Here is a 16,260-nt window from a genome sequence, read left to right as displayed (position 1 = left end):
CTCGATTCTGCTGCACCGTTCAATAAGATCAACTCCACCTATCCCCATTATTCTTTCATTCCTTCAGTACTGAAAAACCTATCAACCTCTGTTTTAAATATATTCAACGACTGAGCAGCCACAACTCTCTGGAGTAGAGAATTACAAAGATTCACAACTCTGAGTGAACAAATTTCTCCTTACCTCAGTCCAAAATGGTCGATCACTTGTTCTGAGACTGACTAGAGATTAGGTTCCCCAGCCAGGGGAAACGTCCTCCCATTATATGACAGGGTGTGCTGCAAGGATCGGTGCTTGGGCCTTGGTTATTTGTAAGTATGATGTATCTCAATTAGCTTGTGGGGAGGTTGCAGGGGTTGTTTAGATGGGTTGGATGAGAGGGCTAGAACATGCTAGATGGAGTGTAATGTGAAGAAGTTGAAGTTGTCCACTTTGGTTGGAAAAAATTGAGTAGTGGAGTGCTTTTTGAATAGTGGGAGACCAGACTGTACTGGTGTCGGAGTGGGGGAGGGGAACCTGGGTGTCCTTGTGCACTGTGAATCGAGGGTTGGTGTACAGGAGCAGCAGGCAGTTGGGGAGGCAAGGTGGTTTGTTGGCCTTTGCTGCAGGGAGATTATAGAGTTGCAATGGAGCAGTCTTGCTATGGTTAAAGTGGGATCTTGGTGCAACTGGAGTCTTTGGGGAAGTGCAGTGAAGGTTCAGCAGGCTGGTTCCTGGGATGGGAGTGTTGACCTGTGAGGAGATATTTAGTGGTCTAGGCCTGTGTCCCCTTGAGTTTGGAGGTGATTAGTGAAGCATGTGTAATTCTTGGTGGTGCTGGGGGGTAGGGGGAGGGGGCTTGACATAGTTGGTGCTGGGAGGATGTTTCCCCTGGCTGGGGAGTTTAAGGGTGGGGGTCACAGTCCCAGAGTGGGGGTCAGCCATTTGGGACTGAGATGGGGAGAAATGTTTTTACTCGGTTGTGGAATATTGAATATATTCAAGGTGGAGATTAATGGATTTTTAGGTAATTAGGGAATTGAGGGATATGGGAATCGTGCAGGAAAGTGGAGTTGAGTTACAAGATAAACTGTAATCTTATTGAATGGTGGAGCACATTTGAAGAGCCAAAAGGGTCCTCTAGCTCTTGAATTAGTATGTTGTGTTCTTTTGAACTTGGACTGGCAGAATTTTGTCAGAATTGTCACATTGATGAAACTTTACCACAGGTGATTATTGAGGCAGGAACTATAACACCCTTTAAAATAAGACAACTAATCCAGAGAAATTGAGAGAGATAGATAGCTCAATTTGGAAAATCTAGTGCCAGCACACTCGCAGTGGGCTGAATGGCCTCCTATGCTTTAATTCCTTGGATTCTATATGGTTATTTAGTGATGTAATTCAGTAGGTCTTTATATAGGCTCCCTGGCCCTGTAACATAAGAATGTTGCCTTTTAGGACTAAAATACTTTTGGAAGTTCCCCCACCTGTCTTTAACTTTTTGACTTGCAAGATATAACCCCCCCAAGTGATCCCCTGTGTACGTTTCCCATTGCAGGTTAACCTTCTAAAACTCAATCCAGCTCATATCTGTACGGGTCAAATGTATGTGTTATGGATTGTAAGTATTATGAACTGTTGGAGCTGTCTGCTCAACCATGACTTTTGTTCTCCTGCCCAGGCCAGAGAATGGAAACAGATGATGAGGTAAAGCTGGGGAGATGAGTTCTTGCCTTTCATAAGACTGACTGTTGAAATATAGGCCAGACATGGATGAGAATGGTACAGGGGGATGCACAATAACTGACAGCCACTGAGGAGGCCAAAACTTGGTACCAGCACTGACACAGAGTGAGAGCACATGTTGAAAGGAATGTCCCACCTCGCTGTATTTGCAAACACTCCATTTTCTTCACTTCTAAGTCAAACTTCAGTTTTTAAAGTCGCCAATCTCGCCTTTGGTATTTTTGCTCTTTAAAGTGAGCTGGATCTTATAGACTTCATCAACTGAGTTCTTCTCCCATACTTGTCGACTCGTGCAATTGTACAGTCCCAGTTTGATGTAGAAATTTTGTACTGTTAATGACTGACTTCTGTACAGATTATTTTATCATTAAAAATGATTAATGATATGACTTTTGGTATTCTGTTGATGCACAGCCAGGCAGCATGTGAAAAATTAATAACGTGTTAAAATACCAGCATGCAACAAGAGAACATGGTCTTCTGTTGCTGATTCTTATTGATGTGCTCATGAATTTTTGTGAAGGAATTTGACCAGAAACTAATTGTATACAAATAAGGTTAAGAAAGATCTGATGTGAGACAGGGTGGCATAATTTTAACTTGCCCTTTTATAGCTAAGGGGACATTGTTATGACCCAGCAGTTGGTAAAGCTGAGTTGTTTAACGTTTCCCTCTGGGATTTTTAAATAACTGTCATAGCCTATATTTTTAAGTGGTATGTTTGAGATGCAACTCTAAATTCAGGAATCAGACCACCAGTTTGAGGGGTTTTATATTAAACTAAATGAAACATTTTATTAAGTTACAACACATTAAACACACATACATGGCTACAAATTACTATCATAACTTTTAACAAATTCCCAAATTAAGGCAACAGCAACCCATAGACTTAACCAGACACCAGGCAAAGCTTACGACTTCAAAATGAGGTTCTTTCCACTTTGGTTCCCGTAGAGATTTACAGTTGTAGGCTTACAGCTGCTTTGATCTTACATTGCCTGTGCCCAGACTGCTGTCTGTTATACCCAGTACACCTCATTAAATGTAAATTCTCATTGTATCACCAGCCTCTTTAAACTCCACTTCTTCTAACAATAAAACCCCTTTCATAGTACCGATTTTATTAGTAATATAAACATATTGTTTGGGTATCTGCTAGCTAGGTGCCTTATTTCACCCCACTGCTTGAATGCTCTATTCAAAAAAAAAATGCAAATGAACTCTACCTTTCTTACATCTCAGAACTAGTACTCAAAGCACCCAGACTAGCTGGCTTTAATCCAATTAAGACACACCCACAGACTTAACCTCTATTTTAAAAGAAAAATATTTTCCATTATTATATACATATGACAGATATGCATTCAAATCCATTCCAAACTAACTGCCCCATCAGGTAGCAAGAATCCTAAATAAATAAACTTGATTTTTTTGTTTTTGCTTTTTTTTTAATGGGTTATGGGTGTCACTATCATTTATTGCCCATCCCTAATTCTCCTTAACTGAGTGACTCACTTGGCCATTTTGGGGTAATTAAGTCAGCCACATTACTGTGGGTCTGGAGTCACATATAGGTCAAACCAGGTAAGGATGGCAGCTTTCCTTCCATCTGGTTCATTAATATCCTTTAGGGATTTTTACAACTGTTGATGTTGGTATGGTCGTTACTGAAAATAGATTTGAATTCATTTAATAAACCTGGAATATAAATTCCACCAGCTGCCATGGTGGGATTTCTAACCATGGCCCTAGAGCATTAGCCTGGGCCTCTGGATTACCAGTCCAGTGACATTACCATAATGCCACCAACTCCCCTTCAACCCAATTCCTGGCAGCCACATGTCTATTGTGTAATACGATTCTGCAATGGGTTTCTCTCAACAAATATTTCTAACAACTCACTGCCACTTGAGCAATGTAATTTTAGGATATTTTGGTGATCTATTTTGTACAAAAGCTATTATAGCCCTATGAATCAGAATCTGGAGCACGGTGTTCTCTGCCCCTAACAGGAATCATTGGTGTCTTGCACTTTTTGCTACTCTGGAAAATGGTATCATCAATGAACCACTTGCAAGTTGAACTTAAGATTCAAGAATGAACCAAATAGATTTGTTCATAGAAATTAAACAAAGAGCCTGTAGGCCTTAAGACCACTTTCACTCTTCCCAGCAAAAAGTCTTGAATATGCCAGGTTTGTTTACATCATCAGCCAAGGCTTCAAAACCCAGGACTGCAGAACTAATATATCCTAATTGGGAACCACCACCATCACTTTCTTACTGTGAAACAGAGGAGCATCTGGCTTGACAGGGGGTGGTTGGGGGAAGAAAAGAAATACTTGATCTCAACTCAGGGCTCATTAGCTTCAGATGGCACATTTACCAGGTATGAATTAAAGTTTGTTTATAAATTATGCTGAGAACTTACTGTTTGGCACTTTTGCCTCTTAATACCTGACAATGAGTACTGATGGCTCAAGGAGCCTTGTTATGCCAATACCAAACTTAACTTTCCAGATCAAAAACAGAATTACCTGGAAAAACTCAGGTCTGGCAGCATCGGCGGAGAAGAAAAAAGTTGACGTTTCGAGTCCTCATGACCCTTCAACAGTGAAGTTCTGTGGAAGGGTCATGAGGACTCGAAACGTCAACTTTTTTCTTCTCTGCCGATGCTGCCAGACATGCTGAGTTTTTCCAGGTAATTCTGTTTTTGTTCTGGATTTCCAGCATCCGCAGCTTTTGTTTTTAACTTTCCAGATGCTGCACATCCATTAGAGACCAAAGAACTTGGGTTTATTCCTGTGGCATGCATGCTAAGTTTTCCAATATTGTAATTGATCCTGCAGCCAATTTTCACAACATCAAAGGAACTAAGTTGAAGCATCAAAAGAAAATATAAAACCATCTTTAGTGTTTCCATGTAGTTTTAATTAGAATGCAACAAGCAGCTACATTATGGCACAGGGATAGTGCCTTTGCACAATGCAGGATGAGTTGCAGAAACAGCTATGGGAGGAATGGCTTAATTTTTAATTATTGATGAATCTAACCATTAAGCAACTAGAGCCTTTAAAATGTGAAAAGCTGGACATAGCCTGAAATGAAAGCAAAATACAGATGATGCTAGAAATATGAAAAACAGAAAAGCTCAGGTCTGGCAGCATCTGTGGAGAGAGAAACAGAGTTCACATTTCAATACTGAGAGACTTCTTCAGAGCTCTGAAGAAGTCATACAGACCTGAAACTTTACCTCTGTTCCTCTCGACATATAACCTGATTAAATTAGAAGATGTCTTTAAGGTTATGAAGGGGTTTGATAAGTTTAATATTGGAAAGATGTTCCCACTTGTGGAGTCTAAAATTACACTATAAACATAAGGTAGTCACTAATAAAGCCAATGAGGAATTCGGGAGAAACTTCCTTATAGAGTGGAAAGTTAAAAATTTATAACCATATGGAGTCCGTAAGATGAATAGTGGAGGTACACAGTTAAGGGCAAGCTAGGTAAGTACACGAGAGAAAAAGGTTAGATGAAGAGGGTTGGGAGAAAGCTTGTTTGGAGCATAAACACCAGCAAAGACCAGTTGGGTCAACTGGCTTGTCTGTGCTATATATTATGTAATTAGAAGTTCTTTTAATTCCAAGAAAACAACAGCACTCTGCTGTTCCATCGCCTGAAATTTCTGGCCTGTTTCAAAAGTTAGGAGAGGGCAAGGTTTGAAATTGATGATCATATACCTTTCCTCAGGTCAAGTCAGAGGGCAAATCTGGTACAACACAGACTGAGTTATTCAATGAAAACTATTTCTAAACAAATATTGATGACAACTTTCAAACAAGTATATTTCCTCGGTAACAGCAGGGCGAGGGAGTGTGACCTGCACAGCGCACTCTAGCCGGCTGAAGTGAACTTGAACAGAATCAGAACATAAACCATACAAAAGCTGGAAATGCGAGTGTCAGGCTGTTCATTTGGGAATCCCGCTTTCGAAGTGTGGACGGAATTGCTCGAGTTCTGGCACATTGCTTTTTTATTGCAGTATTCAAGGTGCTGAATCAGATATTGTTTTCCAACAGTAAGCAGAAAATGCTATACCGCCCACAGACCCATAAAAACAGACGCTTAACAGCCAACAAGGCCACAGCTGACAATGATAGCAGCTTTATTTAATAAATTCTCTTTACAATTTCTCTAATTCATAGGCAGCCAGTACTGAAGTTTATTGCACTAAGAATTAAAAGACATTGTTTTTTTTATATAAAAGGAAAAGCAGTGGATCTCTTTTCTCCATCAGTGATGAGGTGGTAGACTTTCCTGTATGTCCATGTTTTTTTTAAAAAGCTTGTTGGAGGGGTTTGCAGCAGACTGATGCTGGAAATGTCGCAATTTGAACAGGTAATGCCACATAACATATTCAACAGCAATCCTCCAATATGCAGGGAGAAATCAGTGATGAGTTGAAGGACGACAATTCAGTGGCAGTTGGGTTGTATTAAGACAGTAGTGAAAAGCAGGTATTTAAGCCTTCATCAGAGCACTGACAACAGCCTTGGCATTGAGGCTGCGCAGGTCATTGTAGGTCTGTCCAGTTCCAACAAAGACTATTGGTTGGCCAGTGATGTAAGTCATAGAAATGGCAGCACCAACCTGAAACAAGAGAAAAGCCTGTAAACATCAGAGCTTAAGTGAATGGACAACACTGGGGTGCAACAGTAGTGGGTATTAGTCTGGCACTGCTAATGGGAAATGGAGAGTTATACGCACTGTGCAAAATGGATTTCAATGTAGGCAAATTTGAAGTCATCCACTTTGGGCTTAAAGGACAGAACAGGGGACTTCCTAAAGGGCAAAAAAGCTAGAAACACAGAGGAGGTCCAAAGAGATTTGGGAGTCCAGATACATAGATTAAAATGGCAGAGAGAAGTACAGAAAATATCAAAAAGGCGAATGGAATACTGGCCTGTGTCTGGAGGATTAGAGTACAGGGGGTAGAAGTTATGCTACAGCCATAAAAAGCCCTGGATTGAGTACACCAGGGGTATTGTGAGCAGTTCCAGGTAGCACACTTTAGGAAGGAAAGATTGGTCTTGGAGCATGTGATAGCTGGACTCCAAGGGTTAAGCTACAAGGAGAACACAAACAAATTAGGGTTGTATTCCCTAGAATTTAGCAGGCTAAGGGGTGATTTGATCAAAGTTTTCAACTTATGAATAACATGATAGAGAAAGGGAGAGAATGAGTTGGGGAGACGAGGACTGGGGACACAGTCTAAGAATCAGAGTCAGTCCTTTTAGAAGTGAAATTAGGAAACATTTCTACCCACCAAGTGATAGAAATTTAGAATGATCTTCTATAAATGGCAATTGATGTTAGATCAGTTGTCAGAACAAATTGGTAGATTTTTGTTAGCCAAAGGTTATGTGGCAAAGGCAAGCATACAAACATATGAATGAGTAGGCCACTTGGCCGATTGAGCCTGCTCCAATAAGATCATGGCTGATCTGATTGCAACCTCAACACCACATTCCCACTTACCCCCAATAACCTTTCACTCACTTGCTCATCAAGCATCTACCTCTGCCGTAAAAATATTCAAAGACTCTACTTCCACCACCTTTTGAGGAAGAGTGTTCCAAAGACTCACTACCTCCAGAAAAAAATTCTCCTCATCTGTCAAATATTTTTGAACAGTGACCCCTAGTTCTTGATTCTCCCAGCAGAGGAAACATCCTCTCCATATCCACCTTGTCAATTCCCCTCAGGAACTTGTAGGTTTCAATCAAGTTGCCTCTTACTCTTCTAAACTCCAGTGGATACAAGCCTAGCCTGTCCAATCATTCCTCATAAGACAACCTGCCCATTCCTGATATTAGTCTAGTAATCCTTCCCTGAACTGCTTGCAATGCATTTACAACCTTCCTTAAATAAGGAAACCAACACTCCATATGTGGTCTCATCAATGCCCTGTATGACTGAGACATAACCTCTACTTTTGTATTCAATTCCTCTCACAATGAACTGTAACATTCTATTAATTTTCTTAATTACTTGCTGTACCTGCATGCTAGCCTTTTGCGATTCATGCACTAGGACACCCAGATCCTTCTGCACCTCAGAGCTCTGCAATCTCTCAACATTTAGATAATATGGTTCCCTTTTATTCTTCCTGCCAAAATGGACAATTTCACATTTTCCCACATATTCCATTTGCCAGATCTTTGCTCACTCAACCTATATCCTTTAGTAGCCTCTATGTCCTCTTCATAACTTACTTTCCTACCTTTGTGTGATCAACAAATTTAGCAACCATACCATTGGTCCCTTCATCGTCATTTTTATTTGAATTGTAAAAACGTTTGAGGCCCTAGCACTGATCCCTGTGGCACATCACTCGTTACATCTCGCCAACCAGAAAAAGACCCATTTATGTCTACTGTTTCCTGTTAGCCAGCCAATCTTCTATCCATGCCAATGTGTTACCCCCTACACCATGAGCTTTTATCTTCCACAATAACCTTTGACATGACACCTTATCAAATGCCTTCTAGAAATCCAAGTACAGTACCATCCACCGGTTCCCCATTATCCACAGGACTGGTTACTTCCTCAAAGAATTCCAATAAATTGGTTAAACAAGATTTCCCTCTCAACACCATGTGACTCTGCCTAACTACCTTGAATTTATCCAAGTGCCCTGCTATAACATCTTTATTAATACTTCTAACATTTTCCCTATGACAAATGTTAAGCTAACTGGCCTGTAATTTCCTGTTTTCTGTCTCACTCCCTTCTTGGATAAAGGAGTCACATTTGCTATTTTCCAATCTAATGGGACCTTCCCTGAGTCTAGGGAATTTTGGAAAATTGAAACAAATGCATCAACTCTCTTACTAGCTGTTTCATTTAAGACCCTAGGATGAAGTCCATCAGGTCTTGGGGACTTGTCAGCCCACAGCTCCAACAAATTGCTCAGTACCACTTCCTGATGGCTGTATGGAGGAGTTGCACATCAGCCACAATCTCATTGAATTTGACAGACTGAATGGCCTCCTCCAGATCCCACATAGATCAGTTACTCGTCACTCCGACCATGAGTAAATATGGTGCATTGAGGCCATCATTAGAAAGCGATTTTACATTACTCAGTTACAAACAACACATGACATCTAAGCAGTAGGTCTCCAAACCTTTCCTTCAGGGCACATTTATTTTGAATATACAATGGAGCTCTGTGGGTCACATGTAAAGTTACAATAAAGAAACACCCCAACCCAGATCCAAGCTACAAATTAACAGCTTAAATATGCAACCCTATTTCAGCACCAGTTTTGAACATTGTTACCCACTGAATCAGTATTCACAGACCGTTTCTGGTCTTGTCGAGATGTAGAACAGGAAAGAGGCAGTCCCGATTTTCAAGTGTCAGAAATATGTGGCTAAATGTTTTTTTTAAAACTCAAGTCATGTGAAATTTGACACGTTTGGAAGACCTTTAATACATGACTGGAATTTGGTTTGGACAGCAGAGAAATGTCACAATGTTGGTTTTCTGGAGTTTATTACTGGCAGCAGAAACACAGCTCAACAGCTGCTGTACTTACACAGTATGAATGTTTAACACCATCTAATGAACAAATGTAGATTCCATCTACAGTTCACAGTTCAGGCTAAAGTTTAAAATGATTATACCTACACCAACCAACGTGAATAAGAATTATCAGTTGAGAAATCTTTAATAATATTTACAAAAGATATTAGTTGTGAGGTATTTGCACATAGAAATGGCGAACAAACACTTGCATTCCGTCTCACTGCAGTTGTACTGAATTCTAGTCAGGCTAAACAAGGTTAACACGGGTTCAGCAAGTACTTGAGCATTACCTTATCATCAATCGTGTCGAATTTAGTCAGTACAATGCCATCAATCAGTCGTGGTTTTTCAGCCATTGAATGGTCAGCCAGAGCCTGGTTAAACTTTACCTGAGAGGGAGAGAGAAAGAGTCAGTACAGAACACAAACCCCGTACTGCAGCTAGTGTATGCAAGGTTATTTATGGATTTCAGTAAAGCGTGTGAACTTTTTTTAATTGTGGAAATACTTGGCAGGCCAATTATAGGTTCTGTTCTTCCAATTTTGTACTGTGCCTCAAGAGAACATTTTGAGCTGTATAGCACTACAGTGAACTGACATACGTCACTAACAATGGGGTATAGTCGTTTTGAGTACAGGTCCATCACCATATCACACTGGAGGTACAGAACTGATGGATACAGGTCTGTTGAGGGGCAGTAGTAATAGGTATTAGTCTGCTACTAGCAGTGTAAGAAATCAGAGACGCTAAGTTACATGCATCACATTAAAAGCGTACGTTAAGGAGATTTGGCCAACTGATGTTTATTTAACCAGGACTTAAAGCTCTATTCGAACCAGTTTCAAGTGGGTCTTTTAATCAGTTTCCCCTCCCAATTCACAGTCCAGGTTGCAGTAGGCTAAGTTTAGACCTCAGCTCATTCATGGGAAAGATCTACTCATGCTAAGAAGATGGATGCTGTTCTGAATTCAAGCTGCCGACTTATCACAGGTTGTTTAAAACCAACAAACACCAACAGCCTACATATCCTGGTGGGTATCTCTCCCCCTGATATAAGAAGAATGGCAGCCAGCAAGAAAGAGCAACTCCGTCAAACATCAGATGAGAGGCACCCTCTACATGGTCATACACCTACACCCAACTGCCTAAAATCAAGGAAGAGCTTCATGAACAGTGTTGTTCCATTACAATCAACCCCATTTAAAGCCCGCATCGCCTTGTGGAAGGACCGGCTCGCCAGTCTCGAACAACCCCCAGCGATGGAAATTCTACCGGATGAAAGCCTTCCACCAGGAGTTAATTGCAACTGGGCAACCTGGAAGTGCCTTAACAGACTTAGGACTGGTGTAGGTCGTTCAAAGGTGTCACTAAGTAAATGGGGATATACAACCTGCCCAACAACTTGTGTATGTGGAACTGAGCCACAAACTATGCAACATCTCCTGCAATGTCTATCGCTAGAGGAACCCTGCACTGTTGCAGATCTTGCCGAATTCAACAACAAGGCGCAAAAATGTGTCCAGTTCTGGCTGGGCCATGTATAGATTGTCCGTGGACACGCTAAGAAGAAGCAACTCATTCATAGTGCAAAGCTGGCTGTCAATGTAGTAAGGAAGAAGTGCAACCAATACTAATCACGTGGGCAAGTGCAGGAACAGTGGGCACCCAGCCCACCTGCTTGACGGGCAGCCAAACATACATGAAGCTGTACAATGTGGGTATGAAGGTTACCCTCTCCAGAGGACAGAAGTGCAACATTCCTAGGAGAAAGTGGTCACCGGTCACAATCAATGCTGAGCACACGCTTTAGCATCTTGTAGCAGAAACACAACAGCATTGCTGAAGAGAACCAGGGAAGGTATTATCCCATACCATCGTGCATCAGGTAAATGACCCAAGTGCCACGAGATGTTGCCAATGAGCCTGATTCCGTTATTGCTCACCCATATCAAGCTTGGTCACAAACAAACAGCACAGCATTGTATCTCATACACAGCCGTACCTCAGCAGGTTTATCTTCAAGGTGCAATGTTTAATCGAAAAAAGTTTGCTACTCTGATATTTTCCAGGAGCATCACACCAAGTTGCTGCAAAGCTAGCTGGCCGACAGTTACTGATACCCAGGTTAACCTGTGAATTGAACTTGTGCCTATTATTGCAAATGAGCTCCAATGTCAAAAATTTCTCCCCGGCAGTTGTTCTACCATATTTAAACCTCATCTAGATCTATCTTTTGTTTTGACTTGTCCCATAACCATGCCCCTTAGCCTTGCATCACCCTGCTTATCATTTAATCAAATCATTCCTGCCTTCCACCTTATCACAAACCTTCCTTTTGTTCTTTCCTCTTCTCCATCCCGCCTGCCATTTTCCCCCTCTCTGCTTGCTTTAAAACTGTTAAATCCCAACATCTTTCAGCTTTGATAAAAGGCCAGCAACTTGAACATAAAAATGTCAGAGTTATCACCTTTGATTGTTCAGTAATAACTATGACTTCCCCATAGTGAGACCCACATTACTAAGGATATATTACCACACTATCTGCTCAGAAAATCACTTCTGGATATAGTAATGGAGGCAAAAGTTTCAGAATCATTCCAGAAATTGTTGGACGTTCTAGCAGTTGTTAGGGGTAGGAGGCAGCTGAAGATTTCTCTCTTTCTGGGTGAATGACTTTGAATGGATCCAAGTGAGCTGTCAAACCTGTTGTCAAAAGTCCACACTCCAAGAGATTAAAAGGAGTGGAGTAATTCTTAACATGTTGTACGCAATGGAACTTCTTGGGAACCAAGCAGCAGTTGATACTCACCAACTGATCCACAGCCTCATTCCCCACTAATGCTTCACCAACAAAAAGCACCAGATCCGGCACATTAATGGCGATGAGTTTGGCAAGAGCAGTCATTAACGGGGTGTTGTCCTGCATTCGGCCTGCAGTGTCCACCAGCACCACATCAAAGCCTTGATTTCGAGCTGTGGAAGAAATGTGCATTTTAAACTTTATATTCAGGGCTGGGCACTGGAGGTTTAAACCAAATCAAGTACAAGAGGTCTCAACCCAACTCCAAGCAAACAGGGTTCAAACATGACAGCCAGTTCAAGCAGACTGAAGCAAAGGGTGTTTTTTTTTTCAAATTTCAAAAGGCAAATCCATATCGTGGGAACTACCCTAAATACCATCCTTCAGTTAGCCAATTCCTACTCATTCCAGTGAAGGAAATAATACAAACAGCCAATTGTTGCATCAGCTCTGCACTGGCACAGTTCAAACACTGAGCACAAATCTGATTCTGCAACTATGCTGTGCCAGTGTTTCGATTGTACTGCCCAGAGCTTGGGAAAACTTCATTAGTTTTAACAAAACATGGCCTTCAAAACAATGTTGTTTTTATTCAGTCATGGGATACAAGCATCACTGGCAAGGATTTCCAACTCTAATTGTCCTTGGGGAGGTGGTGGTGAGCTGCCTTTTAGAATTGCTGCAGTCCGTGTGCTGTTCGGAAGGGAGTTCCAGGATTTTGACCCAGCAACAGTGAAGGAACGGTGATATAGTTCCAAGTCAGGATGGTGTGTGGCCTGGAGGGGAAACTTGCAAGTAGTGTTCTCAAATTGTCTGCTGCCCTCGTTCTTCTAGGTGGTAGTGGTCACGCTTTTGGAAGATGCTGTTGAAGGAGCCTTGGTAAGTTGCTGCAGTGCATCTTGTAGATGGTACACACTGCTGTCAGTATGTGCTGTTGGTGGAGGGAGTGAATTTTTAAGGCAGTAGGTGGAGTGCTGATCAAATAGGCTGCTTTGTCTTGGATGGTGTCAAGTTTAGTGTGTGTTGTTGGAACTGCGGTCATCAAGGCGAGTAGAGAGTATTCCATCATACTCCTGACTGGTGCCTTGTCAATGGTGCACTTGTTGTAGTGAGGACTGATTCCTGGAAGCCCAGGTTTCAGGCCCTTTGCTAGGTATTAACAGTGCTCAGTTGACATAGCTATATGCTGCAGGTGTTTTTGGTGAAATGGGTGTTAATCACATGTTCATAGATCAGATGCATAACTGACCCCCCCCAATTCTACAAAGATTCCCATTTTTCTCTCCAAATATACTGAAAAAAATTCCCTCATTCTATCAAATGGGATTTACTACTCTTGCAGAAACTACAAAAATGGCTTCCAAGAGTCTGAAAACTTCTATAAAGCGACCACAATCCCAGTCTTGCTTCAAAGTATACACGTGCAAGTTCTATACTATCAATCTCAGGGGCCAGAGTGAGGCAGAAATAACTCAGTAAATCACAAGAAAATAGGAACATTTAGGACCACAAGAATAAAAACTGAGCACATCACATGCCCTAGAAACATCTCAAAGTGCCTCACAGACAAAGAAGTACCTTTAAGGGCCAAACGTAGTGAAGTTTACAAAATTTACCAAATGCGATGGCTTCCATTGCAATGCCAGCAGCATCCTTCCCATATCCCCTCTCAAAGAGCTGGACCATACTCTGGCCACTGTGCTCCTCAGGTGGGTGCAAGGTGTTCAGGCGGCGAGTGTGGGTCCGGAGCTGCTCTACAGCTCCAGCTCGGAAAGTGTCACAAGCAGCAATGAGAACCCGAAAACCATTCTCCATGAGCCAGTAAGTTATCTGCAGGAAGCAAAGAGCAGAGTTAAATTTTCTGTTAATTTCGATCAGGCTTGTCCAACCTTTGTTCGGGGGGGTGGGGGGGGAAAGAGAGGGGGGTGTCACGTTTCCATTTTTTTCTCAATCAAGGCACCAATCAGCAAATTTTGGAAAGATAAGGTTTGGCACAATAAACTGTATTTAAAAAAAGTTGATGTATTGATAAACAATTTGAGCAAAACAACAATAAATTAATTAAGTTAAGAGTAATTAAAAATAATGACCAGAGTGCAAAAGGGTCAGTGTGTGGTTCACTCCCAGACTCAGGGTGCTCACTGTCACCCACAGAGAGAGATAGACAGAAAGGGAGTAAGTCAGACATTCACTCCACACATACACGACACCTTGCCCTGCCTGGGTCCGCCAAAGCCTTGCCCTGCCTGGGTGCCAGTCCCCACTGTACCTTTGTTCCCTGGGCTCTGACCTCAGCATGCCTTGGTTCCCCAGGGTCCAGCCTTGCCATATCTTCCCTTGGAACCAGCAGCCCTCAGCACACAACTACGCTGGTGTTCGCTGCTCCTTCGATCAGAGACTGTTTCTCACCCTCATTTGCTGCTGATTGGAGCAATCCCTTGCAAAATCTTGAATTTCACTGGTCTTTCTCACCAGCTTTTGAACAGTGGCTCAACGGGCACATCAAGGGGCTTCACAGGCCCAATGCGGTCTGTGTGCCGCCAGTTAGACATGCCTGGTTTAAATAAAGCCACCTTCACAAACAGCAAGACCCTTCTCATTCAGATACCAACTGACCTGTTTACTTGCTTCAGATTTCCAGCATTTGGAGCTTTAATTTGTCTCCATACATTTCCGAACTCTCTTGCTTATAGAGAACTGGAGTATATTCTTTTTATGGCAGCAATTGTCACTCCCATGTCCAGCAGAGGCAAATGTGACTCCTGCTCCTCCCTATCTCCTGGACAGGGCCTCTTCCTCACCAACAACCTTGTCAATAAAGTTTGTCCATTCACAGGTAATCCCCCCCACCCATCTCTATGCCAGGTCTATCCCCCATGAACAGGATCGCTGGCTTTTAGCTGCCCAACCACTCCAACTTGAAAGTTTTTCTCTGCCTGCCTTTCTATCTCTTTATGCCTCACTAACTCTGCCACCTGTACCAGCCCTCCAAAGTGTAATACTGTTTCTCTCCCTACCTATGACTTGGTGTCCTAATGCACAGGGCTACAGAGCCACTGAAACAAATAAAAGCTTCTGTTGGAGAAAAACTCTTCGGGTGGGATTTTCCACGCCCGCCGCTGCAATCTTCCGGTCACGCCACAAGCCAATGGACTTCTGGCTGGGGCGCCGCCTCACCCGCAGCGTGTCCCGCCCACGACGGGGCCGGAAAATCCCAGCCCTTGTATGAGGAGCCTCATTTATGGAAGAAGCTGATTCCTTTCTACATGCACTGGAACTCTTAGGAACTGTAACATTATAATTCTAAATTTGTTGAGCGGACAGGGAAAGTAACACAAGTCAGCTGTTTAGCAGCAGGTTGTGCAATATGGAGGATTCAGAAGGCAGGAAAAGGACATACCCAGAGTCTAGAATTATGCGATCCTACAGGGCTTTCAGTGCTGTTACAATTTGTATTTAGTCAGTGGGCCTTAATGTAGAAAAACATCCTAAGACGCTTCAGAGGTATAAAGAAAAAAAATGGACACAGCCAGAGAGGAAGAGTGGCTATAAACTTGGCTTTATGGAGGAGACGACAGGGAGATGGACAGGCAGAGGAATTAAGAACATACAAATGTAAGAAATAGGGGTGGACCATACAGCTTCTCATACCTGCTCTGCCATTCAATATGATCAGGCCTGATCTTTGATTTCAACTCCATATTCCTGCCCAAGCCCTATTTCCCTTGATTCCCTGAGAGACCAAAAAATGTCCACCTCTGCCTTAAATATATTCAACGATGGAGCATCCAAAACCCTCTGGGGTAGAGAATTCCAAAGATTCACAACCCTGGAATGAAGAAATTTCTCATCTCAGTCCTAAGTGATCGTCCCCTTATCCTGAGACGGTGCCTGTGTTCTAGATTCCTCAGCCAGGGGAAACAACCCTGCAGTATCTACCATGTCAACCCTTTCAGAATCTCCTACGTTTCAATGAGATCAACTCTCATTCCTCAAAACTCCGGAAAGTATGGCCCAACGTCAGCCTCACACCAAAGGATAACCACACCAACCAGGAACCAACCAAGTGAATATTTGCTACAAAGCCCCCACTGCAAGTAAAGCCTTCCTTAAATAGGGGACCAAAACTGCACA

General features: G+C 42.3%; 2 protein-coding genes across 9 annotated transcripts in view; one reads left to right on the top strand and one right to left on the bottom strand.

The window, feature by feature from the left end:
• fam118b (family with sequence similarity 118 member B) overlaps positions 1 to 2,818 on the top strand; it is a 38,710-nt gene extending 35,892 nt beyond the window's left edge. For 6 of the 7 annotated variants that reach the window (XM_078531079.1, XM_078531048.1, XM_078531064.1 and 3 more), the window contains exon 8: positions 1,664 to 2,818. In XM_078531079.1, coding sequence (XP_078387205.1) covers positions 1,664 to 1,707 — 44 coding nt within the window. In that variant the 3' untranslated portion in view covers positions 1,708 to 2,818. The remainder of the gene's footprint in view (positions 1 to 1,663) is intronic. The other variant, XR_013573550.1, reaches the window with a different exon arrangement.
• A 3,062-nt stretch (positions 2,819 to 5,880) lies between these two features.
• srpra (SRP receptor subunit alpha) overlaps positions 5,881 to 16,260 on the bottom strand; it is a 43,903-nt gene continuing 33,523 nt past the window's right edge. For both annotated transcript variants that reach the window (XM_078531099.1, XM_078531093.1), the window contains exons 11-14: positions 13,743 to 13,956; positions 12,136 to 12,299; positions 9,617 to 9,715; positions 5,881 to 6,382 (exon numbers count right to left, since the gene is read on the bottom strand). In XM_078531099.1, the coding sequence (XP_078387225.1) occupies positions 6,254 to 6,382; positions 9,617 to 9,715; positions 12,136 to 12,299; positions 13,743 to 13,956 (606 nt within the window). In that variant the 3' untranslated portion in view covers positions 5,881 to 6,253. The remainder of the gene's footprint in view (positions 6,383 to 9,616; positions 9,716 to 12,135; positions 12,300 to 13,742; positions 13,957 to 16,260) is intronic.

Source organism: Cetorhinus maximus, chromosome 2, assembly GCF_964194155.1.
Source record: "Cetorhinus maximus chromosome 2, sCetMax3.hap1.1, whole genome shotgun sequence".
Taxonomy (NCBI): domain Eukaryota; kingdom Metazoa; phylum Chordata; class Chondrichthyes; order Lamniformes; family Cetorhinidae; genus Cetorhinus; species Cetorhinus maximus.
This window is presented reverse-complemented; position numbering and strand designations above follow the sequence as displayed.